The sequence below is a fragment of the Vidua macroura genome, chromosome 6 (genome assembly GCF_024509145.1).
Source record: "Vidua macroura isolate BioBank_ID:100142 chromosome 6, ASM2450914v1, whole genome shotgun sequence".
Classification (NCBI taxonomy): domain Eukaryota; kingdom Metazoa; phylum Chordata; class Aves; order Passeriformes; family Viduidae; genus Vidua; species Vidua macroura.
The window spans coordinates 57,528,561-57,553,752 of record NC_071576.1 but is presented as its reverse complement, the minus strand read 5'-3'; the positions used below and the strand labels follow the sequence as shown (position 1 = coordinate 57,553,752).

Genomic DNA, 25,192 nt, shown 5'->3' with positions numbered 1-25,192 from the left:
GCAGGAGAAATTTGGCAGGAGAAAGGTCACAGCACAGCTGGAGACCAGCCTGCAGGATAGGAAATCTCTTGGATCACAAATGTTTCCCCTGTGCCTCTGGGTAAATCTACAATTCAATTTAGTTCCTATCTAGGAATAACAATAATCATCCTCTGCCTGCTTTCCCTGGGCAGGCTGGAGTTTATTTGGGGCAGGAACTGCGTTTTCTCACACTTCTCAGTGGGATCACCTAGAAAACATCGAGCCTTCGGGAAACACAGACATAGAATCTGGGAATCATAGAATGGTTTGGGTTGGAAGGGGACTTAAAGCTCACCTTGTTCCACCCCCTGCCATGGGCAGGGACACCTTCCACTATCCCAGGTTGCTCCAAGCCCTGTCCACCCTGGCCTTGGACGTGACCAGGGATCCAGGGGCAGCCACAGCTTTCTCCAGACAACCTCGAGAAGGGGCACAGCAGGTTCCACTCACACCCCCAGGTACACGAAGATGCTCACGGGAGGAATTATACAATCTCTCTATGTGTGTATATATATATCTATATATAGTTTATTTCTCACAATCCTGGTAAGAGTTACAGGTGTATTTGGGAATCATTTACAGTTTCACAGCATATGGAGTGGCCATACAGCTTGTGATGTGAGTAACATACAGTGTGTAGAGAGCACACGATTCCGACCCATCCACCCACCACTCACACAATGGGTTTCCAAAGCTAATACTAGATTCAGCTACGGAGAAAGCCTGGAAAATGTCAGGGTACAGCGTTGGGTGTCATACAACACTGTCAGTCACAATGGGACAAGCTAAACTACTTTAAATTTTCAATCTAGTATTTCTAGTCTACCTGCATTATTGCATTTATACGCTTTTTTTGTTTTCAAAGTCAAAGTAAATAGAATACTATATGGGAAAGGAAAAAATTCTTGACTATTTTAGGATTTGAGCTGCAGCCCATACAAAGTGTCCATAGAAGCATAGACAAGATTATAAATTCAACAAGGTATAAATTAGCTGGATAGCTTTGTGTGTAGGTAGGTGTCCATTTCCCTCCAGGAAATGTGTCTAGCAGCATATTGTTTCTGAGAGGAAAAAAAAAAAAAAAAAACCCCAAACCTGTATGTTGAACACAGGCGTGTAATGACAAGCAGGTCTGGTTGTCCAGGGAAGAAATCAAGGTGTCACTTGGAAAATTCCTATTGTTTGGAAAACACACGCAGGAGCTGACTCAAAACCCACTAACATCGTTGGAAAGGTGCCTGAGGCTTCCAAAGGAACAGCAGGCATTTCAGTCTGACTTCTAAGGGCTTTGGATCAGTCCCTGGGGAAGTAACAGAATCCAAACAAACCAAAAACAAAATAAAAATCCCCTGTAATCTGACCTTCGAATTCCCTTCCTAAAGTTTTAGTTCCTCCACAAACTGATAGCCAACCTGCACCTACCACTGGAAGAGAGTTGGTTTCCTGGGGAGGTGAAACTGCAACTTTTAAAGGCTTCAGTTGAAACAGTCCTGGGAAAAGGCACCAGGGTTATGAAGGGCTGCTCAAAACTCAGTAAAGCCAAATTATTACCATGTTGGTTGGTTGGTTGGTTTTTAACCAAACAAAATTGTGTGGCACCCTTGTTCTTATCAGCTTGCCCCAGAAGCTTGGCTGCTTGAAGCAGCCGTGGCAGAACCAGGGATATGGTGCAGGACCTGACTGGTGGAAGGTGATTAAAGATTCCTCTTGTCCTGGTGGGAGCTTTGGTGCTGCAGCATCATCACACAGACAGAAAGAGCCTGTACATTCATGCTCAGGATGCTGCACTGAGGCTGAGAAATGGAAAAGTGACGGAACTGTTTGAGAATTGCAAGCTGGGAACAACCAGAAGAGAAATGGGAACAGCCAGTCCAAAGCCTGTTTAACTCAAGTTATGCTTTTCAGCAGAAAAACATCTATTTAATTTGAAGAGCATCAAAGAGGGCACGAGTCCCAGAGTACTGCATATCTGAGCACACACTGTCCACAGGAGTGAGCAGAGCTGTGGCACAAGGTAGATCCAAACTCATGAATTTGGAAAGCCAAAGGCTTTGATCTCTCACAGGATTTTGAGGCCTATTATGGTCAATTGAATGAAATGTGAATTTTAGAGGCCCAGACATCCCACAGTTCCCTATCACCCTGTGACACCTGATCAGCTCATTGAAATGAGACAATCCTTGCACTTCCTGTACCCTCACCCCTGACACAACAGCTGATCCTTCCAGGCCAGCAGAAGTACACGTCCACGACTTCAAAACTTCTCTTTTCCCTCAGTTTTTGGTGCTCCAGAGGGCTGAGGGAGCTCTGTCTGCAGCCCAGTGCGGTGCGTGCTCACACCATGTCAGCCCCTCTCAAGCAGCCAGAACACCTCACACCTGACTGACAGGGAAGGACAAGAAGGGACCTTCCTGGGGCTTTGTCATCCATTAGAAATCCTGTGGCAGATGAGCACTCAGCCTCTTGCAGACTTAGACCCTCAAAGGTGAGGGCAGATCAAAGCTCCACACATTCTCTGCTGTGACAACAGTCTGGGGGCCCAACACTGCCTGTATTTTTGGGGGACCCACCTAAAACCTGTCTTAGACACCCCAAAATCTGCCCCAGCCTTGGGCTGTGGAGAGGCCACATCTGCAGAGCTTCCCAGGAAGAAAGCAGGGAAAAAAAAGGGAATGCAGTGCAGTGGCCAAAGAAGGAGGGAAGAACAAGCAATGATCAGATCAGAAACCAGTAGTTTGTAGCAGCTGAAGATCTGGTGTGAACAGACATCCCAGGAATTAGGGAATTTAAAAGGAAAGCAGGTTATAGGGCTGGACTGATGGTCTCAAAAAGAAGAGGAAGAAGTCATCATAAATCCACCTTATTCTGTGGATTAAACCCCCTGAGGGTTGCTGGATGGGGGCACAGGTTACCAGGCTTTTTAGGGCTGTCAGCCAAGTGTCACTCATAAGACCCAAAATGTGCCAACAAGTCCTCAGCATCAGCAGATTTCTACCCAAAAGAGTAAAGGATCAAATACCTCCAGTGTAAATAGCAGGAAATATTCCCAATTCCAATGTCCCGTAGGGAGAATTTACTGGAATACAGAGCCATTATGCTCCAGATCAAAGCCAATTCCTCTTCATGGTGGGAAGTGCCCAACCTGTGCAGCAGAACTGCAGCCAGCTCATGAATGGGATGTGATGCTGCAAGGCCTGGGAAGGGAATCAGCATTCCTGCTCCAGCATGGAGGGTAGATCAGGAGGATGGAACTGCGAGCAGGCTGCATTTGCAGTCCTTGTCATAACGTGAAAAGAGAACACAGCCCCCCCGATGTCCTGCCAATTCTCCTGAATCATGCAAAGTTGGTTACAGAAGACTTCAGGTATTTTTCTAACCCTTTAACATTGCACAGAGCCAGCAGGAATTCATCTGGAAAAGGCAATTAGCAGAGGTTAATTTGCATGGCACCAGAGCTCATAATTTTTTGCCTTTTTCTGAGGAAAAAAAAGGGGGAAGAGGATATAAAAGTTAGTATGTCCTTACCAAAGTTATTAATATAATTAAATAGTGCTTTTTCTCTCCACTTCTCTGCTCTGTTCCTTGCACCCTCTCAGAATCTTCACCGATATGAAGCTTTCCATGGAGCTGATTGAAATTCCAAGAATTTCACCTTTCAAACATATTTTTTCATTGCCCTCCTTTTTTGGTTTATTTCTTGAAGAATCATTTTCCTCTCCAATCTTCAGCACTGTTATTTTCAACCAATTCTAAGAATAGTTAGAAGGCCACTGAATTCTATACCCCAGTAGCGTTTCCAGGAAAAGTAGGGAATATTTTAAGGCATAAATCATCTCTCACCAGCTCCAGGAGTTTTTGGTTGCACTGCTGTTGTTAATACACAAATCCTGATGCCAGCATAAGCAAGGCTGCCTCAGAGAACAGACTTCCCTTACGCTCAGCCTAAGGAACATTTGTATCAATTGAAAAATAAGTGTGTAATTGAGATCATTTCATGATGACCTGTGATCATATCCCTGGTGCCAACAAGAACTCAAAGGCCAGAGCATGGTAAAGCCAATGGAAAAATTCCCCTTGTTTTCAGTATTCTATGGCTCAACCTTCAAAGTCTAGTCCATCAGAGACACAAATGGATGTTTAGTTTATCACCCAGCCCCCTAAGAAATGCTTCAGGGCAAGTAACTGTTGAGAGCTTTAAGTAAGCCCCAGGCAAACAGGAATGCATTCTTACCCTCCCAAAAATGCTGCTACATAATCCCCTGGCTGCCAGATTTGTTTTCATCCTGCTGCAGTACTGTTAGGAATAACAGGACTTATCTACAGGGTATTAAATCAGTAGGAAGAGGAAGCAGAAGCATAATCCATTCCATCTCTCTTAAAATAGAAGCAGCAAAAGCCTTCTACTGAGTTGTCCAAGACAGCAAAATGACATCTTTATATTCAACAAAAATTTATGATTCTCTAAAAAGAGATTGAGATTGGGTGCAGTGATTCAATCGAGAGTTTTGGTGATAAGCTGAAAGGTTTGCAACCAGTTTTGCCAATATTTAATTTATCAACTTGATCAAGAGAGTAAACTAGCAATCTAGATCTCTTCAAACCCCAAGCACAGACTCTGATTAGTTTTAAGTGTTAATTCACTGTCCCCATGGAGATGACACTAGAAGGACTTCATACCACAAAAACCACACAAAGAAGGACATCAAGCAAAAAACGGCGTGTGCTCAGTACGAGAAAAGACAACTATTTATTTAGCACAGCGAGGTCACTCATTAAAGCCTTCTGCTTCGACAGATTTGGGGCTGAGAGAGGGGGATTTGCTCCCTCAGCCTGGTGCTCGCTGGACATTTTTGGCTCAGAAGGAAAGCACTGCACAGCCTGGCACAGTAAGGCAGGACAGGAGCTGTTTGCAAGTCAGGGCTGCGACGCGCTGTGGCATCTACGCTGGATCTGCCCGGCTCAACACTAGACCCACACTTGGAAAAGCACTACAGCACAGTCCAGGATAGTCTAAAAGTGCCTCATTTTAAAGCAAAGAGCCCACATGACTGGGGAGCAGGGGCTCAGGGCTCTGAGCACACCACACACTCAGCACTTCACCAGCCAGACATTCTTTGCACTGAGGAGAAACCAGGACCAGAAAGGAATTGAGGAGCTGCATGGCATAGTGGGAATGGCACAGAAAAGACATCATGGACACTTGGTGTGAATGCAGGGAAGGAAGGAAGGGGCATCTCCAGCTTGGATTCTCTCCCCGTCCCAGACTGCAGCAATGCAACACGAAGGTTTGTACACACAAACACTCAGGATGTGCTTCAAGGCACACAGACACACAGACACAGACAGGTGTTTTCCAAACCAAACTGCCAAAGAGGTGGGTTCCAGGTGCTGAACCTCGACAGCAAACTGTTAAGTGATCACAGGAAGTGGAAAATCCCTTGGGAGCAGGACAGACCATGCTCAAAAACCCCTTACAAACAGAACATGCCGAGCATTACAAACAGAGGTTTGCCGAGCAGGGAGCGCTCTAATGAGCAACAAGCCCCAGTGAGGAGCTGCAGCCCCATCACCACCCCTGTGGTGCTTCTGGATGAAATTGGTGGCCTTGCATCCGAGTGCTCTAAGGGCAGGCAGGGCTTGGAGATGGAGAAAAGGTTAAGGCCATTAGCTGAGAACTGTTTTTCCCCCTCTTCTGTTGCCAAAGGTGAAGACAAGGAAATAAGAACATTTTAGAAAGTAAAACTGGAGACTCGAGTGGAGCAGGTTCTTCACTTTCCTTGCCCAATCTATCTATGCTGGTCAGGGCAGAATAGATAGATGCTCTGCCTAATGTCACACACTGCTAAAAACAATCCTAGGCTAGAGCTGAGAGGGAAAGAGGGGGCAGGAAAGGTAGAAACAGCTCTTGAAAACCAAAGTCACTGTCTGAAAATCATTACCCTATTTGGCAAAAGATGAACCAGAGCAGGAGGGGGTGATTTCCCTTCCCTCTGAGCAATGTAAGCAAAAATCCCTGTGAAAATTCCCCTGCAAAGTTGTTCTTCTGAGGGGAAAGGAGGACCCATCTGCTTCTAACCCTTCCCCAGGCTGTAAGTGACACACTGCTGCTGGGAACACATCCACAGCTCATGCCAAGAGCGTTTTAGGCTACCAGGATCTCACCTGGAGCTGTAGCCCTGCTTCCCGAAACTCCTGTGAGCCCAACACGCCTGCTCCTGTCTCTGTGCTAGCAAAGGTGGAGGCATCAACTTCCAGCTGCATCAGGACACAGTGTCTGGTATTCCCAGAGGCCATAGACCTTTGGGAATATTTTCTGAGCTCACCATAGGAGTAGCTATGCATTCCAAGACCATGTGCATTCAGCAGGTCAGATTTGGAGGTAAATAAGGCAGACACGAGCCAAGAGAAGAATTGCCAGGTCAGGTTATACCCCCTCACCGGCCCGTCCAGGGACTGTGCCAGAGGCAAAAACTGCATAGGCAGCACCTGAGGAATGCACAGCTCCCTCTATCCCTGCAGCCCCTGAATTCATCCATCCATCCATCCATCCATCTCAGGTAAAGGTGCACAATGGGCTCTGTAACAGAACTCACCCCACTGTGTCACAGCCCCTGTGGCCGCTGCCGAGCTCCCATTGGATTTCACCTAACCTCTGACCCAACTTAAACCCAAAATGTAAGGGGTTTTTATAACTTGGCTGTTTTGCAGCAGCCAAGAGAAGCCTAATGGAAGCTTTCAGAGGCAGAACTCCTCACCTCTCGCTGTTTAGTGCTGAGCATCGGCCAAAGCACTAAACACCCTCACTCCTCCCCCTCACAAGATCTGATTTTAGAGCCAAGGTACTCACCCATGAAATCAGGCTGCTCCCGAGGGCTGGGAATTGTTTCCATTTCCAAAGTGTGGACGTTACAAATCCCTGCTACTACTGTCAAGAGGGAGGTAAGAAATCCACCCAGGACAGACTCCAGTGCCCTTGAAAGGGATTTCTCTGGTATAAAGCAGGTAGGTCAGTGTTACTCTCATGGGGTCCCAGGTCCTCTCTGCCCTAACACCAGCTCATGTCTCCCCCTTTTCCTGTCTTCCCATGTGCTGAGAGACAACAGCCTTCAGTGGGGAAAAAAATCCAATGAAAAGCCTTATCCAAATCCCAAAAAAATGAACACAAATAGTCCAGCCAACCTCGAGGGAGCTTGGACTGAGCCCACAGCACCCTGCAAAGCCCAACCTAACTTTAGGAAATACTAGATCCAAAACAAAGTCTCTCTATTCCAAGTGCTGCCCACGTGACCCTGGCGAGCCCTGGGATGATGAAGGCTGCAATGGGACTTCTCTGGGCCACAGCACAGCCCCTCTGGTCACTGCCCCGCTGGCAGCTCAGCCAGAAGAGTGACCTGATGTGACATCCCAGGCTCACACTCGGCTCAGCCACGCTGCAGCCGCCCTGGTTCCTCCGGAGCACTTCCCAGGCGGGTGTTCCAAGGTGGGATGAGGAGGGGCAGATACACAGACACCAATTAGGGATGGCTGTTGGGTCAGGGAGCTGCCTCTTCCCGCCACTGCCCCTGCGCTTCCCTTGTCCCAGGGCGAGCTGAGAAAACACCCCCAGCCCAGCGTGACAGGAGAGCCGGGCCTTAGCACTCCCCTTCCATCTTCTTTACCACAGCCCAAGTTAAAACAGAACCAAACAGAAACCAAAACACAAACTGGGACTCCAAATGGGATGTAGAACACTTTGGACTTGAAAACGGGACTGCAAGGGGCAGGGAGGGTGTCTCCCAGGGAGGACAGCAGGGGAGGGGAGGGGACACCGTCATTTACACCGATCAGGAGAAGCTGTAATCTATACACAGCGGTATAAGCCAAGATATATTACATGAAAGAACACACTGAGTGCATGGAGTTACCCACAGCGGGTCAGACTTGCACAGTTGTCTTGAACAAGACCCTGGAGTTGCAGTTGGTGTTTGTTGTTGACCTATCTAGCTCGCTCTCTATATATATAGCTATGTATAGAATTTCTCTGCATGCATTTGTCTCAAAAGGAGCTGTACAGCTGGGCTGGGTTTCTCATCCCCACCCCGTCTCGGTCTTCATTTTTTCCGGGCTAGGAATGCCACTCCCACAATCACAGCCAGCGCGGCCACCGCCACTCCTCCGACGATGATCAAGGGCTTCATGTTGTCGAAGAAGCTGCCCGGTGACTCCTCGGAGCTGTTTCCCTTGTGGTCAGAGTCAGGGGACTGGCCGCTGGCCTCCTGCGTCTCCGTGGCGGCGGGGCTGGGTTTCAGGTTGCTGTGGTTGTTGGCGATGGCGGCGTCACCGCCTGCCTTCTTGGTGGCCGTGGCAGGAGCAGGCTGCTCTTTGGGGGCCTCCTTCTTGTCTGCATTCGTGGCAGGCCCAGGGTTGGGTTTTTCCGGCTTCCCAGAGCTGGCGGCCTTGGCGTCGGGTTTGTTTCCGCTTCGGACGTTGCCTTTGGAATCCATCCTAGGGGTGCTGTGGGCAGCGACTGGATACGCGGGGCTATCCCAGCTCTTCTCCCTTGCCCGGCTGCTGCAGGAAGCAGAGGAGCCACCCGAGCTCAAGGCCTGGGAGCAGTTGTCTTGGGATGCTTGTGACACTGGCAGTGTCCTACCTGGACATGGTACAGCACCTGGAGGGGGAAGCAGAACAAGGAGAGGTGAGTGACAGGGTAGAGCAAGCCAGTGCTACTCTATCTGGAGGTGATGGAGGAGGACAGAAAGGAAGACTGGAAAACTGTTGGCTTCTTCTTTCAGAATTGTGAACTTCATTCAAAGCATTTGCTACAGGCTCTGTGCCTGTAACAATCACAGAAACAGAGAATGGCCTAGGTTGGAAGGGACCTTAAAACTCACCTTGATCATGCCACGGGCAGGGACACCTTCCTCTGGATCAGAGGGCTCCAAGCCCTGTACAGCCTGGCCTTGGACATTTCCAGGGATGGGGCAGCCACAGCTTCTCTGGTCAATGTGTGCCAGGGCCTCAGCACCCTCACAGGGAAGGATTTTTTTCCTAATATCAAACAGGAACATCAAACAAGTTGGACTGTCACCTATGACTGCCACTTTTGGGCGTCCGTAGTCCAAGTCCATCCTGGCTGTGGGTGTGAGGCCATTTGTCAGCAATGACAAAATCACATCCAACCAAATAAACCTTACTTTGCCTTTGCTCACCCTTTCAATTCCTTCTGGGTAATGAGAGAACACTTTGTTCCACGGGAAAGCAGATGGATAGATCCTCCCTGCCTGTCTCACCCTCCACCCTTCCTTTTGCAGCACTATCCCGAGATCCATTTATAATCCATATGTGATCCTGTGTGATGCTCTCCCTCCAGATGGGTACTGCAGGAAAACCAGGATTATTTCCTCACTTCTCACAGGTATCAGGGATAAAAGGATTATTTCTACCAGCATTTTGGTAGAGCAACAGCAAAACAGAGTGCCAGATCCTCAGCTGGTGCAAAACAGAGAATTGACTGCTCAGATTTACTGCAGAGCTGGATCTCTTGGTGATAAGAGATGTCTCAGTCCTGTCATCTCCTTTCAGGGTTGCTGGACTTGTCCATGGAGCCAAACAGGATGCTGGTGATCAGCTGGGGCTATCTTCCCCAGGGAACTGGTGGAAGTGGTGAACAGCACAGCTGCACCACAGGAATTCAGCAAAGGGACAAAGTGGGCTCTGAGAGGACGTAAAACTACCACAACAACCTCACCCCACAAACCTGGCAGGGCAGGGTGAGCTGAGGATGGAGCTCCTGTGGCTCCACTTCCATGTAATGGGAGGAGAGGACAATGCACTGGGCATTTTGCCAGCAGGCTCTGGCAGTTCAGCACCACATCAGCTCCGAGCTTGGGAAATAAAGAGTAACCAGGAGGCAGCATCGGATCTGAGCCGCCGGCATTGCTGGCTCCCTGCTGACCTTCAGGGCTGCCAGGAGCCTGCCGGGAGCTTTCTGCCTGCTAAGTGAAATCAGAGCTCATTGTCTGGATTGAGAGCTGAAGAGGCTCCTCAAAAACCTCAGCCAGCAAAGGTTCCTTCCACAGCAGCTCAGAGGGCAGATCACTCCTCTAATGACAGGAACAAAGTCCCAGGACTGCAGCAATGATCTGTGCTGCTGACTCTTCTGGGAAAGAGGCTGACAAACATGGGGTTTTCATCTCCATTTAGGTAGGAATGGAGGAAATCTCACAGAAATGACACATCTGGGACTAGAGCAAAGCTGAGCAACACCTTATGGCTCCTAAGTATAAGATGGAAACACCTCCCTCCCATGCTCTCCCTTGCCAGCCATTGCTTGGCTGCTTGGACACCAGCTGCTCCAGTGCCAGTCAGCTGGAGCAGACTGAGGGAACTGCAGTACCAAAATCATGGAATTCCACTACTCTCACAGAATATCCTAAGTTGGAAGGGACCCACAAGGACTTCCAGCCCAGCTCCTCATGCTGCACTTGGCTGGGTGACCATAAAATCCCGTATTTCTCATTGACTGCAGCTGGACAGTGCCTAGTTTGGGATACTAAACTCTTTTGGAAAGCCCAAACTGTGCCTCTCTCATGGCTTGCTGAGCATGTATCAGATACTTGGGCATCCTGTACCACACAAACACCACCCCGGATGCTCACCCAGCTTTGGGCCTCACTGTGGCTTGGGGCGTGGGAGGGAAACAAGGGCCTGGCCAGGTGCAAGAATATTTTCCTCTCAGTGCTCATTCTGTAATATTTCTGTAGATATCACCTGCCTTATCTTTTCCAGAGAGCATCCATACTGCTCTGTTAGCACAAGTCCTACATAAATCTAGAGCTGAGGCTGTACACAGTCACTCCCAGGACTCTGCTCCTCTGGTTTGGGACCAGTTTATCCTTTTATTTCTTTTCAGTCTGGTACAATGAGACACAAAGAAATAGTAAGTGGAGCCCACAACTGAAGTGGGCTCGGAGGTTAAAGCAGGGAGAGTCAGATTAATCATGGCATAAATATTAATTTACCTTCTTTGTCGCTTTGATATCAATTAACTGGGCCACTCACACACTCTGACATTCGTGTGGTTACAGCACATGGACCAAGCACTAAACTTGTGCTCTTTCCCTAGGAAAATCATGTGCAGCCTATGGAGATCATGAGGTAAATCAGAGAGGGCAAACTCACCTTTTGCTGAGAAATGGGGACCCTGCACAGCCCAGGCACCTCAAAGTTTATCCACCTCACTGATCCAGGTTCCTGGGGGCACAAAAGCTGGTTTTGCTTGGAGCCATGGAGCCAGGAGCTTTGTCCTGCCACCATGCCCTGCATTGCCACAAACAGAATTTCCTGATTCTAAGTGTATTTCCACTAAAAGCAACACAAACCCATCATGCAGCTTAGAAAAAGATGTAGAAACCAAACTAAGCCAAAAATCAATATTGGCAGTTCTTAAGTGCCCGCACAAAAGGGCTTTTGTCTCTGGTTTTCCATCACTGCAAGTAGCCACAGGATCACCTAGCACCTCTCCAGACCCTCTGGCCTGGCTCCTCCTCTGGCTCCTGGGTACCCTTAGCAGCACATTCTTTTCCATCCCAGTACTTAACCCACTTCTGTGTGCTCTTAGCTCCCTACCTTGGGAATCATCTCTCCTCTCCATCCTGTACTTCCAAGGCCATGACCATGGACTCATCTTTAAGCACTTCTGTCTCCCTCAGACTGAAGAAAGAGGTGCTTTCCTCACTCCAAAAAACTAAGCCTGCATATGGGGCTCCCCCCATTCCTTTGTCTCCTCCTCTTCCCTCATTCCATCACACCAGGTTTTTCTCTAATGACACATTTTCCTACTTTCTTCTTTATATCTCCTCACATCTTTTTATTCCTCCCTTTTCTCTTGTCAGCTGCTGTCTCTGCCTGTCTACCCATTCCTCCCCCTTCCAGCTCCCTCTCTGCCTCCTACACAGGCAGCAGCACTTGGGAATAAGATTTTGTGGGAGACAGGCTTCATTCCCTCCCTTTTCCCTGCTCCATGCTATTTCTGTTTAACAATCAGTGCCCTTTCTGGAAGGTTCTCATTGCCAGCAGCTAACCAGCTCTTCCCCAGGCTGGGAAGAGGGAGCTGGCATAATAAAACCAGGGATGATAAAGGAGAAAAAGGAAAAGGAAAGCCTTCCAAATTGCTGCTGCTGCTGCAAAGATTGGCACACAAACGCCACAGCTCCCCTGGGATGCTCTCAAGGTCAGTGCAGTCGGACTCACCCGGCGCAACAAGCTGCCCTCCGCCAGAGCAACAGGCCAGCAGAGGAACAGCTTCCCCTGGCTCCCTGAAGGGCACTTTTCCTGCCTCAAACCCCAGCAAATCACCAAACACATCTATTCATCTGTCTCCTGCGTGCACAGATGAAAGCTGCATCAATCCTGCACCGAGTGCAGCGGATGAGTCATTGCTAAGCTGTGCCACAGCACAGCTCCATCAGGATGGCCCCTTCCCTCTGCAGGGACCAGCCCCATCCCATCTCCAAATCCTCTCATCCTCCCCTACTGCTTCCATTTCGAAGGAAAAGTCAGTCACTTTGCAAGACCGAGGAGCTGCTCCGAGGTGTGGGTCTGGGAGCAGTGTGTGCAGTGGGAAGCTCATCCACAGGCCTTTTCCCTCTGTCATGAAAAGCAACACGTTTCCATCAGGTCCTTGACTGCCACACTGAGACTGGCAGCAAGGAAGGATTTAACAACACAGTGGGGTTATGTATCAGGATTTATCCTGCAACAAAGGTCCATCCCTACACTCCCAGTGTCCTCCAGTTGGAAACAACTGAGCAGCATTCCCAGTGCTTCAACTCTCCATTCCCAATGGGGAAAACCAGCATTTGTCCCTTTTTCTGAGCTGCTGGGGGAATAAATGCATTAAAGACAGGTAGATGCCAAGCAAGCACCCAGGAGAAGGTTGGCAGAGTAGTGACTAAGCCTTTCCCCATGCCCAAGAAGGGCAGTGAACATGGATGAGGTAATGCACCGCCTCTGATATTACCATAAATATTAAAGCAGCTTTACATAAGGAGCTTGTGTTCTTTCAGCTGCCATGAGCAGCTCCCCAAGGAGGATTTTTAGCTCCCTTCCAGGCTATTTCAGCCCCCAGCTCCTGACGCAACGCACGGCAAACATGACACAACGCAACGCAAACCCCACGCCAGCAGAGTCACTTGTCACAGACACTTCTGAATGGCCTCAGTGCTGCACAGCCAGGGACAGACTGTACAGAAACCTGCTGTGCTTCCCAGCCCTCCCAAATCCAACCCTCAGAGACAGCAGCACCAAGTCACAGCAAACACTGGTGACCCACTTCACTCTGATGAGATATTTATGAATCCTTTTCCCAATCTGTTGTTTGTTACTCCCCACATCCCTCCCCCCATCCCTGGATTAAACACTTCCCTCTCAAACAAGCCCTTTGAATCTTGTTATGGAGAGTGTCAGATGCTGGAAGTAGTTTAGCAATGGCAGCAGCCTCAAATCGCTGCCATGGGGGGAGATCTGCCAGCCAAGCCTCTGCTCCACGGCTGCAGCAATTCCTGCAGCTGCTCTGAGCCCCAGCATGCTCCTCTCTCATCCAGCTGGTGCTGGCAATGACCAAAAACCTGCCCCCACCATCCCCACAGCCCCCAGAGCATGGCCAGGACCCCCCTTCTCACTCCCAGTGCCACCAAGCCACGTCCCCTCTCTCCAGGCTGGGCAAGGCATCCACACTCAGAGACTGGGTTGTACCTGGCACCAAGGTGAGGTGTGGGAACAGGACGGGTTCCTGTAGCCCAGCAAAGGCAGCTTTGCCCTCCATTTGCAAAGGGAAGGGCTCTGGGATGCAGACCCTGGGCCACCAGCTGCACAGAGGTGTGACACCATTGCCAGTGTTCTCTCTGGAGGCTGCCCAGCCATGCTGCCCACACAGGTGACACAGCACTTCAGTCTCCCCACCAGAAAGAGCTCAGGAACGGGGCATATATGGTCTTTTTCTACACCACAACCTCTGCAGATGACAAGCTCTGAGCTGATTGTCACCTCTGCAAGCCACACACATCCTGTCCCCAAAGAGCTCCTGGGATGAACGTGGCAGACATTTTATTCTCTGAGAGATGGAGGCAGCATTGCAGACACACCACACTCCTGCCAGGGGCTCAACCTGTGTTCTTTTGGAGGGGTTTAACCCCAAACACAGCTCCAACCTACCCTGGTAAGACACTCTGTCTGTACACAGCCACGTGCACAGCAAAAACCAGGCACTGCCAAGCAGCCCTGGGAGAGAGAAGATTTTATCTCCAGCCACGTGCTCCGACTCACTCCCTAGAGGTGGGCACTGAGTCACAGCTGGCACAGCCCTGGCCTGCTGTCAGCAAGAGAAGTCACAACTGGCAAGGCCCCTCAAGTGCCACCAGCCCCCCACCCCCCATACAGCTTGCACTCCCAGACACATCTTACAGCAAAATCATTTATAGAATTCAACAGAATTTGGAAATACGTTGCTGAGGCTGGGTTGGAAATGCCCTGCTGCAAAGCCTGGCTCCTCAGGGTCCCAACAAAGTCCCAAAGCCCCTAAAACAGAGTTCAGAGCACCTCAATTTGCTGTGCTAATCTCACTTTAATCTTGGGTTTGAACCCCCCTCAGACACAAAATCAAATTCTCTTTTCCCCTGAATAGTTACTTTTTTTTTTTTTTTTTTTTTTTTTTTTTTTTTTTTTTTTTTGTAGCAGAGAAAAACTGTAGCTTTTACCCTTCAAAAACCACGAGGTGTTAGATCTTGAGCCTCTCCCTGGCAGGGCTGGGCATCCCTCACTCCAAGACAGAAATTCAGGGCACAAAGGAAAGGCTTCTCAGCCAGGATGACTTTTTCTTTCCATGGCAGCTATTTGTCAGGACACTGGATCAAAGCACTGGAGCAATAATGGGGAACACTTTTGGAGACACCGCAGCAACAGGAATCCTGGAGCCTTAACCCATGAGTGTGGCACCTCACAGGGATCTGGGTATACCCTGAATCCTACCCTGGGCAACTCCTCGTGTTTTGGCTTTTGCAAACACACTCAGTTAATGTCTTTATAATGTTTCTCCAGCCCTCCCAGAGTCAAAAATTCAATTCCAGCAACACCCTGGCTGGGGCCATGGGGCTTGTATTGGTTCTCTGCTCAGCTCTGGATCTGTTATGCCAGCTCAGGGATAATGTGGCAAGGTCAGCAAATTCCCTGCCTCTTGAAAAATGGTGAACACTCATTCCTTCCTACCACAAAGCTCTGCTCCTTACTCCAGGCCTGCCAGCACTTGGGAAAAGCCTTTGGGAAGAGGGCAGATGCTTCCAAAATAGGGTGCTGCTCCCCAAGCAACCACGAGCCAGTCCCCAGCTTCAGAAGGCTGATTGCCTTTCTGACAGATTTTGCTATTAAGGTGTCTTCCTCCCAGCCCTGTATCACAAATTCAATATCCACAAGCAAAAATAGATGAGGAATATATGTGACACACTGAAATAGCCCCAACCACTGCAGGAAGCATCAGCAAATTCAACATCCCTCCCCAGTTTATGGGCATCCTAAATCTATCCCTTCTGCCTGATGCGGCATCACTCCCTTTGTAGCTCAGCTGGGGCCAGCAGAAAGATTCTGGAAGCAATTCCACACATGCAGGGCTGGGTCTGGAACCTGGCAGCCCCTGGATCTGCAGGCATCAGCCTGAAAACTGTTGCTCTGCAGCTGAAATCTAAGAAGCCACTGCAGGCAGACAAGGGGCCAATTCCACATGAGGCAGTGCCCTTCCAGGGAGGCTCCCACACTCTCTGGGGTAAAACTCATCCCTTACCTTGTGCAGCTACACCAGGGCACTCTCCTTCCCAGCAGGAAGCTGGAAAGCATCTGGGGAAGGATGGCCAAAGCCCCTCGAGCATGGAAATCCCTGCTCAGGGAGCCTCATCCCTCCCTCCACCCTGTCTGTCAGCCCCGACACCTGATCCAGGATGGGGATGATGTGCCAGGGTGTTCTCCAGCCCCACATCCCAGCACCCTGCCAGGGGAGGGGACGGATGCAGCGGGATGAAAATGCACTTTTAGGGGAGAATTGGGATTTCTTCCCCCAACCCACCACAGTATCACAGGGTTAGATGTTGGTGTTGGGCACTGTGGCTGAGAAAGGACAGATGGAAAACACTGAAGGTCAAACCTGTGAAGGTCAGACTTTTGGAGGTCAGTCCTGAGATGAAGCAGGGAGCTTAATCCGGCATAGTCCATCCTCCCTCTCCTGACGGCATCCTGCCCAAGCCCCACCCAGGAAAACGGGGCTGCGGCGGGGAGGTTTCCTCCTCTTGTCCCAATGCCCAAGTTCTGCCAGCCTGACCTCATTTCAATATTTAAAATCCTCTTCTTTCCCCCTTTGGACCTCCCCAGAAGCCATCAGAGGGACAGAGAAGTAAACAGGAGCAAATCAACAGGTCCCTGCCAGCACACATCACATGGATGCGCAGAGAGCAGGGATATCAGACTGAAGAGCCTGAGACATTCCCAAAGCTTTACCTCCCTGGAAGCACCCACCGTGACTCAGGAGACCTGGTCTGGTATCCACCCCTCTCCCACTCCTTCGGTGCAATATTCTCCCTTAAAACAGGCACTATTGCCTCTGACATCTTTCTCCCTGCTGGGTTTCTTTGGGGGCAGATTTCCCTTTGTGAGCTCCTCTCCAGCACAAGCCCAGGGTCAAATCGAAGGGTACACCCCCTAATTGATGTCAAATTCTCCCTGTCCAACAAAACAAGCCCCTTTCCTGGGAAAAGGTGAAGGCTGAACCAAGCTGCTGGCTGTTCCTGCTTCCCTCCTGCCTCAGGACCGACAGAATTAAACAGAGTCATTAAATCCATCCAGGCAGAGCAAAAGGCAAAGAAATCCCACTGTCCACACAGATGGGAGGGGGAAAGCATCTGGAAAACCGCTCAAAACCTTCCAGGGAGGTGCAGCAGCTCTCCTGCCACGGCTGGAGGAGCTTAGCCCGGGATGCTGCTTCCCCTCCTCCCTCCCAGCAGCCCTGTTTCCGGCACATGGCCGGCTCCGCTTCCCCGTGCCCGGCGCCCTCCTGCCTCCGGAGCGCTGCTGCGGCATCCAGGTCCTCTCCTTGCCCCGGCCCGGCTCGGATCAGGCGGAAAGGCTCCGCTCGGGCTGGGCGGCACAGCCCGCAAAGGCGGCGGAGGCTGCAGGTACGTGCAGGCTGCAGGAAGCTGCGGGCAGGAAGCGGGCAGGAGGCACCCGTGCATTAGCAGAAACACCTTCTGTAGCTGCCTGACCTTCAGGGAGCAAAACATGGGAGCTGGGACGGGAAGGGAGCCTCTCGGGGCCGGCCATCCTCACCGTGCTCCTTGTCTGGGGTCAAAAAGGCACTTTTTGCCTCTGACGGGGAAAGCTGTGGAGTGCCGGCTCCAGAGGCAGCCGGCATGGCAGCCCCGGGCCTCCATCCCGGGCGGCTGCGAGGAGGTGCACACTCACCTTGGACAGGTCGTTCCGCGTCTCCATTTCTCTTTGTCACCCTGCGCAGGGCATCCACACGTCCCGGAGCCGGGAGCCCCGGCCCTTCCACCCCGCGCCCCCCATCCCAGCGGCATCCCTTACCTCTGTCCTCCGGCCGGACGAGTCACACCTTGGGAGCTGGCTCTTGCGCAGAGAAGAGGGAGGGAGGCAGGCGGGGGGGGGGGGGGGGGGGGAACTTGGGAGTTTCCCACAATGCACCTCTGCAGACTGCATAAAGATGGAGAGCAGGGAGGGGGGGAGAGGACGCTCCAATCCAGAGGGAAGGGCTGGGATCTGGAGGGGCAGGATGCCAAGGGGGGGCCGCAGGGTGGTAAAGGCAGCCCAGCTGCATCTCCACATCCTCTGTCATTTGGGGCTGAGCTGGCTCAGCAGTTCAGGGCTGTCTCTGCAGCACTGACCCCTCTGCTGCTCCATTTGTTTCTCCTCCAAATCCTGCCTGGATTTGCAGCAATTACTTGAAACACAGCAACGAAGTGGGGAGGACACACTGGGAAAAATACCTGGGAGCAGGTCAGCCTGATAAATCGGGATGCCTCTGTGTAGACCACAGGCAATAGGAGTATGAGTCTCCCCCCACCAAGATAAGGTATTTCCAACTGAGATGATCCCTGGCAGTGAGTTAAGGAATATAAAACTGACTTGCCAAGGAGAAGCTCTGCACAGTGCAGGGAGGTCACTGAAATACTGCACCTTGGGGTAGTTCTGTGCCAGCTTTGCTTCCCTTCTCCCCAGACTGCTCCTTGTTTGACACCCCTTCCCAAATCAGAGCCGGGCACGCAGCCCAGTCACACTGCAGAGTGCTGTCAGCCAGCCAGGCACTGCCAGACACAGCCACCTCCTCCTCATCCTCTTCCTCCTCCTCATCCTCACCAGCAAAGAGCCCTCACAAGCAAAGAGCCCTCTCTGTTACAGCCTCACCCCTCCAACTAGGTACAGGGCTCAAATTCCCATCCCTGTGTCACTTCCTGTTTGTATCCCAAACCTCAGCAGGTTCTGGGATTATCTGGAGCTCTTTTAGCCCTTATTTCAGAGCAAATCGGGCAGTGTGCTACTTGCCCATCTGCCTCCATCAGCTACTCAGGACCCACCGACCACCCACCAGTGCCCAGCCAGGTGCATGTCATGTCTAAAAAATACTCAGGTTGCTTAAATCCCACTGTAAAGAAAAATCTTGCCTGTGTTTGAAGAGAGCTGCAGAATGAGGGGCTGGATGCAAGAACGCAAATCACCCAGGACATGCTGTGCTTCTAGGGGCTGCAGCTACCCACACCCCATCGGGGCAGGGATGAGCAAGGTTATTCCTATTCCTTCTGTAGTCCTTGGCTCCAGGAGCCAGCTCGGCTCAGACAGGCTGGCACGGACAGGATTAGCTGTGGCTGATGCTGATGTTCCCTCTGTTCCCTGTCTGGTCCCAGCAGTGCCAGCACTCCCTGCTCTTTCAGAGACTTGTGCCAGGCACAGCCAGGACCATTCCATGGCTCCAAACAGCTGCTTCCCCTTCCTAACACCTCCCAGATCTGCTGATCTAATGACAGCAGCAGAGGGGCTGAATTCCTGCAAAGCTGGTGGAAATCCACAGTTTAATGCAGGTGACACCCCCAAACCGCCGCTTCCCTAGCAAAATCTCTTTGCTACTTCTGTATCAGGCAGGAATATCCTCAAGGTGGCAGGAGGAGGGAGGGAGCCTCCTGCAAGTGGGAACCTCAGGGTCTTGTCCCCAGAGCCTGGATGAGGGGTTCTGGCAGCGGTTTCCTTATGTTCACACACTCTGCCTCTGCCTTAGGAGATAAACAGCCCCACGTGATGCTCTCACACGCCTCGGACCGGGATTCACGTTGTATTTAAATTCTGAATGTAAACCTTTTTTATTTTTTTTTTTAACTGAGGTAGGAAAAAGGGAAGCAAAGGAAAAGCTGTAAAAACAATACACTTCCCCCATCTCCCCATGGCAGAGTCACATCCCCCCTAACACAGTGCAGGCACAGCAAGCAGCAACCCTGGCTGAGACACAGCAAGGTGAAAATGGCTTTTTCAAGGTCAGAAGGAGTGGGAAACCTTTAGAAACGGTGCTGCTGGATTTGCCCCCTCCCCCTCAGCTCACAGCACCTCCCAGGAGGAGTTAGCAGGGATAAGGACAGCCCTGGCTCCTGGGGAGCTCCCGCCTGCAAAACCCACAGGGGAATGTTGGTGGCAGCAGCATCCATGGGAAGGAATGGAATTGTTCGAGTCCTCAGAAGTTATCAGGACCAAACATTCCCCGGTACTGCCCAAGGCCATCACTATCCCATGTCCCCAAGTGCCACATCCACACTGCTTTTAAATCCCTCCAGGGATGGGGACTCCACCACTGCCCTGGGGCAGCTGTGCCAGGACTGGACAACCCTTTCAGTGAAGAAATTTTCCCCAATATTCAGTCTAAATCTCCCCTGACACACTTGAGACCATTTTCTTTAGAGAGAAACAGTTGTGCCCAGAATTATTTGACATTCTGCAAGCAGGAGGGACAGTGTGATGTCTGGCTCTGAGCAGGGAAATAAGGAGTCCATAAGGAATCCTTAAACTCCCAATGTGCCTTAAGACATCCTTTCCCCCTTTCCCAGTATCCCTCACAGGCTGCTTTACTAAACACATCATCGTGAAGCTTTTTTTTTTTTCCATCATGGAAAGAAAATCATCATTCACAGAAAATAAAGTCATCAAGAGGGTTACCCCCTCGTAATCCAGACATAGGTGCCCTGTTCATAAACTGGAGCAGGCAAACTGGGAGAGCAGGTCACAGCACAGGCTCACACCCCTTTCATCCCTGAGCATCCAAAGATCCTAAAGGAGCCTCTCTCCCTTCCTAGAGCCCCATTTACAACCCACCCACGGCTGGAGAGGGGGGAAAAGGCCACGCAGCAGCAAAACCCTGTGACTGTTTGGGCAGCACCGTTTGTCCGTACCTCAGACTCCCAGGACAGCAGGATGAAGGACGTTTCTCACAGTGGAATGACTTGCTGCAGCAGCCAAGGTGGGTTTCTCTTGCAGCAGGAAGTCCTTGCAGTGAAAATCCAAGCCCTGCTCCCCTTGGGGTATTATTAATAGCCTGGAATGCTGAGCAGCCTCACCTGGAGCCTCCCCACCAGCTGGCATGAGCCCGAGTTCAGTCCTGGGCACTCCTTGTTGAAGCTGTTCTGGGGACAGGGTCACCAGCTCTGTCCAGGCAGCTCATTCCTGCAGTGAATTACATGGGCCTGTAATTCCTCAATAAATGCATTGTTTAAAATCACAGAATGGTTTGGGTTGGAAGTGACCTTAAAGCTCACCCAGTGCTCTGGCAGCCAGCTGGGCAGATTCTTTCCTCCTGAGATGGGGATTAAGGATATCTCTGTGGAGATCTGTACTCAGGAGCCCGGGGACAGTGCCTTTGTTCCCTGGAAGCTGACAGCCCCTTTGTCCCCTGAGTCAGAGGCTGCAGGCAGCCCCAGGCAGTTACATTTGCTCCCAGGTGGATGAGCATGGTAAAACAAAGGTTGATAGATCAGGATCAGGACCTGGAAGAAGAACGCCCAACCTACCAGAGTCTCCAAATCCTCACAAATTGTGTCTCTAGTGCCCCAGCCAGACTTAGGAAAGAACTGAGCATTGAAATAAGCGGCTGCTGGTGTGCTGGGAGCACAGGTGGGCTGGTGGGGAATGTCTGGGCTGGAGACTGACCCTGCTCCTCTTGGCACAGAGCACAGGTGGGACAGCAGAGAGCACATGGGCCAGGAGTCCCGCCAGGGCAGGGAGCTGGGTGCCTGTCCCAGGGAGAGCTCGTCCTTCCACAGCCGCTTCACCACCCTGACCATCACCAGGGAGCCTCGGAGCAAGCACGGAGCCAAGGATGGAGCCATGGGAACCGGCCAGGGATGTGCCAGTGCCAGCAGCGGAGCAGCTGCTGCCACCACCACCCTGTTTGAACCCGGCAGAGACGGGCAAACCCCGCAGGTCGTGGTGCTGGTGGGAGCCCCGGGGATGGGGAAGACAACGATGGTCAGGAAGGTGATGGTGGAGTGGGGAGAAGGGACGCTCCACACGCAGTTTGACTTTGTCTTCTGCATTGACTGCAAAGCCATCGCCCTTCCCATGGAAGCCAGCGTGGCAGACCTGGTTTCACAGTGCTGTCCTGATCTGCAAGTGCCGGCTGGGAAGATCCTGGATGACCAGAAGAAGATCCTGTTCATTTTTGATGGCTTTGAGGCCCTGGGGTTTTCCTTGGTTCAGCCCGAAGCTGAGCTGAGCTCTGATCCCAAGGAGGTGAAGCCACTGGAGCTCACCCTCATGAGCTTGTTGAAGAAGACTGTGCTCCCCAAAGCCTCTTTGCTCATCACCATGAGGCCAACGGCTCTTGGAAGTCTGAGGCAATGCCTGAAGGGTGAGTATTACATGGAGATACTGGGATTTTCAGCAGCCAGGAGGGAGGAGTATTTCCACCGGTATTTTGAGAACCCCAACAAAGCAGATGTGGCCTTCAGGTTTGTCAGAGGCAACAAGATCCTCTATAGCTTGTGTGTCATCCCTATCATGAGCTGGACCATCTGCACCATCCTTGAACAAGAGCTTTGTGGGAAGAAAAACCTCCTTGAGTGCTCCAAAGCCACCACAGGGATGACTATGTTCTACCTCTCCCAATTACTGAAGCACAGGGACAGGGGCAACCCACAGGTCCTCCAGCAGTTCCTACTCCAGCTTTGCTCCTTGGCTGCCGAGGGTATCTGGAAGCACAAAGTACTCTTTGAGGAGAAGGAAATCAAGGACTATGGCTTGGACCAGCCAGGTCTTCTCCCCTACTTCCTCAATGAAAGGATCCCAAGAAAAGGAGAAGACAATGGGAGTGTCTATGCCTTCACCCACCTGCACCTCCAGGAGTTTTTTGCAGCACTGTTTTATGTTCTGGAGGATGATGGGGAAATGGTCAGCAGCTTGGGGAGGCTTGAGAAGGATGTAAATAAATTGTTAGAAAGCTACAAGTCCAGAAAGGATTTGAATGTAACAGTGCGATTCCTCTTTGGTCTGGTCAGCCAGAAATCCATAGAGTACATGGACAAAACCATCGGGTGCAGAATTTCACCACGAGCCAGGGAAGAGCTGCTGGAGTGGCTTCAGGGGAGGCACAGAGGCCTCTCCCACCCTAGCCAAGCACTGAAGATTTCAGAGATGGACACTTTCCACTTCTTGTTTGAGATGAACGAGAAGAGCTTTGCACAAAGTGCCTTGGGTCATTTCACTGACCTGGACTTGCACAACACCAAGCTGACCCTGTACGACCAGATGGCTCTTTCCTTCTGCATCCAGCACTGGGCTGGGCTGGGCTCCATCACCCTCCAGGGATGCTCCTTCCACTGGCAGGATCCTGAGGCAGAGCTGGATGCATCAGTGCCTTGGTAAGTCCTGCTCCTTCTTGCTTTAATGACCCAAAGCTGCAAAGATTTCTCTTTCTCTGCCCCATAGGATGATTCAGCTCCTCCCCCCGGAACACCAGCTCGGCCTTTCCCTGGGTGTTTGGTTCCTCAGCAGAGGATTTACTTATTCTTGGGGAGAATAAAGAACACATGGGCTCCTCCATCCACTGCCCACTGCGGGATTGATGGTGATGGAGTTCTTGGCTCGACCTGGCCAGGCCTGCCTGTGCCCAGCTGTCACTCTGGCTTCCTGTGTCACCCTTCTCCCTCACAAAGGGAGACATTCCCTGTTGCTGGAATGTTAAATGCACCCTGTGACTTACCTTACATCTCCCCCGGTGGCTCCAGCAGCAATGCTCGAGGTCCTTCCCACCTCCAAAGCCACAAAGGTCCCTCCGGAGGAGCTGGAGGCTCTGCTCGGGGTGAGGGGGTTGTGTGCTGGTGTCAGAACCGGGAGCTACCAGCACGGCTGAGGGCTGCGCGTGCCCCACGGCTCTGTTTCCCTGCAGCTCTGGAGTCTCGGGAGCCGGAGAACATCCTGGTGCCCTCGTCGTGCGGCGGTGGGAGGAGCTGCCCTGCCCCATCCACCTGTTCTGCCGGGCTCTGCGGCACCGGGACAGTGCCCTGCAGGTGCTCCGGTGAGAGACGCACGTGGAGCCCAAACCGGGGCTGGGATCCGGGCTGCGGGTGGGGGCACCCGAACCACAGAGCAGTGGGTGAGTGGGTTGGTGCTGCCCCGCTGCTCCCTGGGGACAATGGCAAGCAGCCAGGGGGAGGCCAGGCCCTCTTCACCTGAGGGTGGGTGTTGTCCCTCGGGTTTGGTGGGCACGTGAGCAGCCAGGACAGGTGAGGTGTGCCAAGCCCCTGTTCTCCGTGCACTCCCACAGGCTGCAGTGGTGCCGGCTGTCCGAGAGCTGCTGTGCGGAGCTGGCAGCGCTGCTGGCGGAGCACCCGGGCCTGGCCCATCTGGAGCTGGCTGACAGCTCGCTGGGTGACAGTGGCGTGCGTCTCCTCTGTGAGGGGCTGCGGACTCCAGGCAGCCGCTTGCGCATCCTGCGGTGAGCACCTCCAGAATCTCTCGGGCATCTCAGACCTGAGAGCTCAGGAGGCACCCCAGAGGGTCTCCCTGGGGCGGCATCGTGCCTCTGTCGCACACTTCCAGGGCAAGGAGCACCAAGGTTGTGGCACCAGGGTGGAGACTGCCAGCATGGTGGGATGGTGGTGAAGGCACTCAGGAGACTCTGAGGGTTTTCCCGGGGGTTCCCATCAGGCTGCGGTACTCCCGCATCACCAGTGCCAGTTGCGAGGACCTCGCTGCGGTGCTGGGCACCAACACCTGCCTGGAGGAGCTGGATTTGTCCTTCAGTGAGGGCCTGGGCGATACCGGCGTGGAGCTGCTGTGTGAGGGGCTCCAGCATTGTGCCTGCCCGCTACAGACACTGCGGTAAAGGGGCTGCAGAATGGGCCAGTGCTCCCTCCTACCTATCCAGACCTCTCTCTTCCCACCTGGAGCAGCTGAGCGAGCAGAGGCCAAAGCCCTCCTTCCCTGTTTCCCTCGCTCCCACAGGCTGGGCAGCTGCCGCCTGTCGGGCGCCTCCTGCCCAGCCCTGGCTGCGCGGCTGCTGCAGGGGCCCCGTCTCACCTGCCTGGACCTGAGTGACAACGAGCTGGGAGCCCACGGTGTCCTGCAGCTCTGCCAGCAGCTCCGGCATCCCGCCTGCCCGCTGCGGAGCCTCGGGTGAGTGAGGGCCCTGCCACGGCCCCTCCCATGCCCGGCATTCCCGAGCCGGGCAGCGGAGCCTGCGGGACAGGCAGGGCCGCACCGGCATCGCGGCTGCGGCTGCACCTCCCTCCCTCCCTCCCTCCCTCCCCACAAGCTCCAGCACCTTCTCCTCTTCTCCTGCCTCCTGCACGCCCAGGCTGAGCACGGACGGCTTCAGCCAGGCCCTGCTGCAGGATCTGGACGCCCTCCGGGCTCTGCAGCCCGCCCTGAAGATCGGGAACCTCCTGGAGCACGACGTGCCGCAGGCAGGGGCCATGGCCCGGCTGCCCTGCCACCGCGGGGTGCTGCAGGGGGGCAGGAAGGCGCTCCCCTCCTTCAGGAGACCTCCCCTCCTTTAGGACAAGTCCTTCCAACAACCAGAGCCATTCCCAGCCCAGCCCTCAGTGCTGAGAGTGGGGCTGAGCCTGCCCCACCCACGGGGCACAGGGAGGAGATCCTGCTG

The 25,192-nt window shown here is 52.4% G+C and overlaps 2 protein-coding genes across 5 annotated transcripts; one reads left to right on the top strand and one right to left on the bottom strand.

Annotated features, from left to right (window-relative positions):
* Nucleotides 1-523: 523 nt before the first annotated feature.
* Nucleotides 524-24,925, bottom strand: CEND1 (cell cycle exit and neuronal differentiation 1). Of its 4 annotated transcripts, none has more exons than XM_053981236.1 (2): nt 24,854-24,925; nt 524-8,671 (listed from the first exon to the last, which is right to left on the bottom strand). In XM_053981236.1, exon 2 carries the CDS (start codon nt 8,502-8,504, stop codon nt 8,112-8,114), a length of 393 nt encoding a protein of 130 aa, XP_053837211.1. In that variant the 5' UTR covers nt 8,505-8,671; nt 24,854-24,925; the 3' UTR covers nt 524-8,111. The 4 variants fall into 4 exon arrangements, 3 of the variants coding, with proteins under 3 accessions (XP_053837211.1, XP_053837210.1, XP_053837212.1); XM_053981235.1 differs by lacking the exon at nt 24,854-24,925 and adding an exon at nt 20,652-20,691; XM_053981237.1 differs by lacking the exon at nt 24,854-24,925 and adding an exon at nt 17,503-17,584.
* On the top strand, nt 17,075-25,088 carry LOC128809339 (NACHT, LRR and PYD domains-containing protein 12-like). Its single transcript, XM_053981229.1, has 8 exons — nt 17,075-17,216; nt 20,391-20,554; nt 21,260-22,949; nt 23,477-23,605; nt 23,855-24,025; nt 24,238-24,411; nt 24,535-24,705; nt 24,887-25,088. Exons 2-8 carry the CDS (start codon nt 20,509-20,511, stop codon nt 25,086-25,088), a joined length of 2,583 nt encoding a protein of 860 aa, XP_053837204.1. The 5' UTR covers nt 17,075-17,216; nt 20,391-20,508.
* Nucleotides 25,089-25,192: the final 104 nt, after the last annotated feature.

Bases quoted from the DNA above. Each gene is read 5' to 3' on its own strand.
- CEND1 (XM_053981235.1), bottom strand. From the start codon at position 20,676: ATGCCAGCTGGTGGGGAGGCTCCAG. The intron at 8,672-20,651 runs GTGAGGCTGCTC...TTCCCCCTCCAG, and splicing joins AGCTGGTGGGGAGGCTCCAG to GTGCTGTACCATGTCCAGGT.
- LOC128809339 (XM_053981229.1), top strand. From the start codon at position 20,509: ATGAAGGACGTTTCTCACAGTGGAATGACTTGCTGCAGCAGCCAAG. The intron at 22,950-23,476 runs GTAAGTCCTGCT...GTTTCCCTGCAG, and splicing joins CTGGATGCATCAGTGCCTTG to CTCTGGAGTCTCGGGAGCCG. The intron at 24,412-24,534 runs GTAAAGGGGCTG...TCGCTCCCACAG, and splicing joins TGCCCGCTACAGACACTGCG to GCTGGGCAGCTGCCGCCTGT.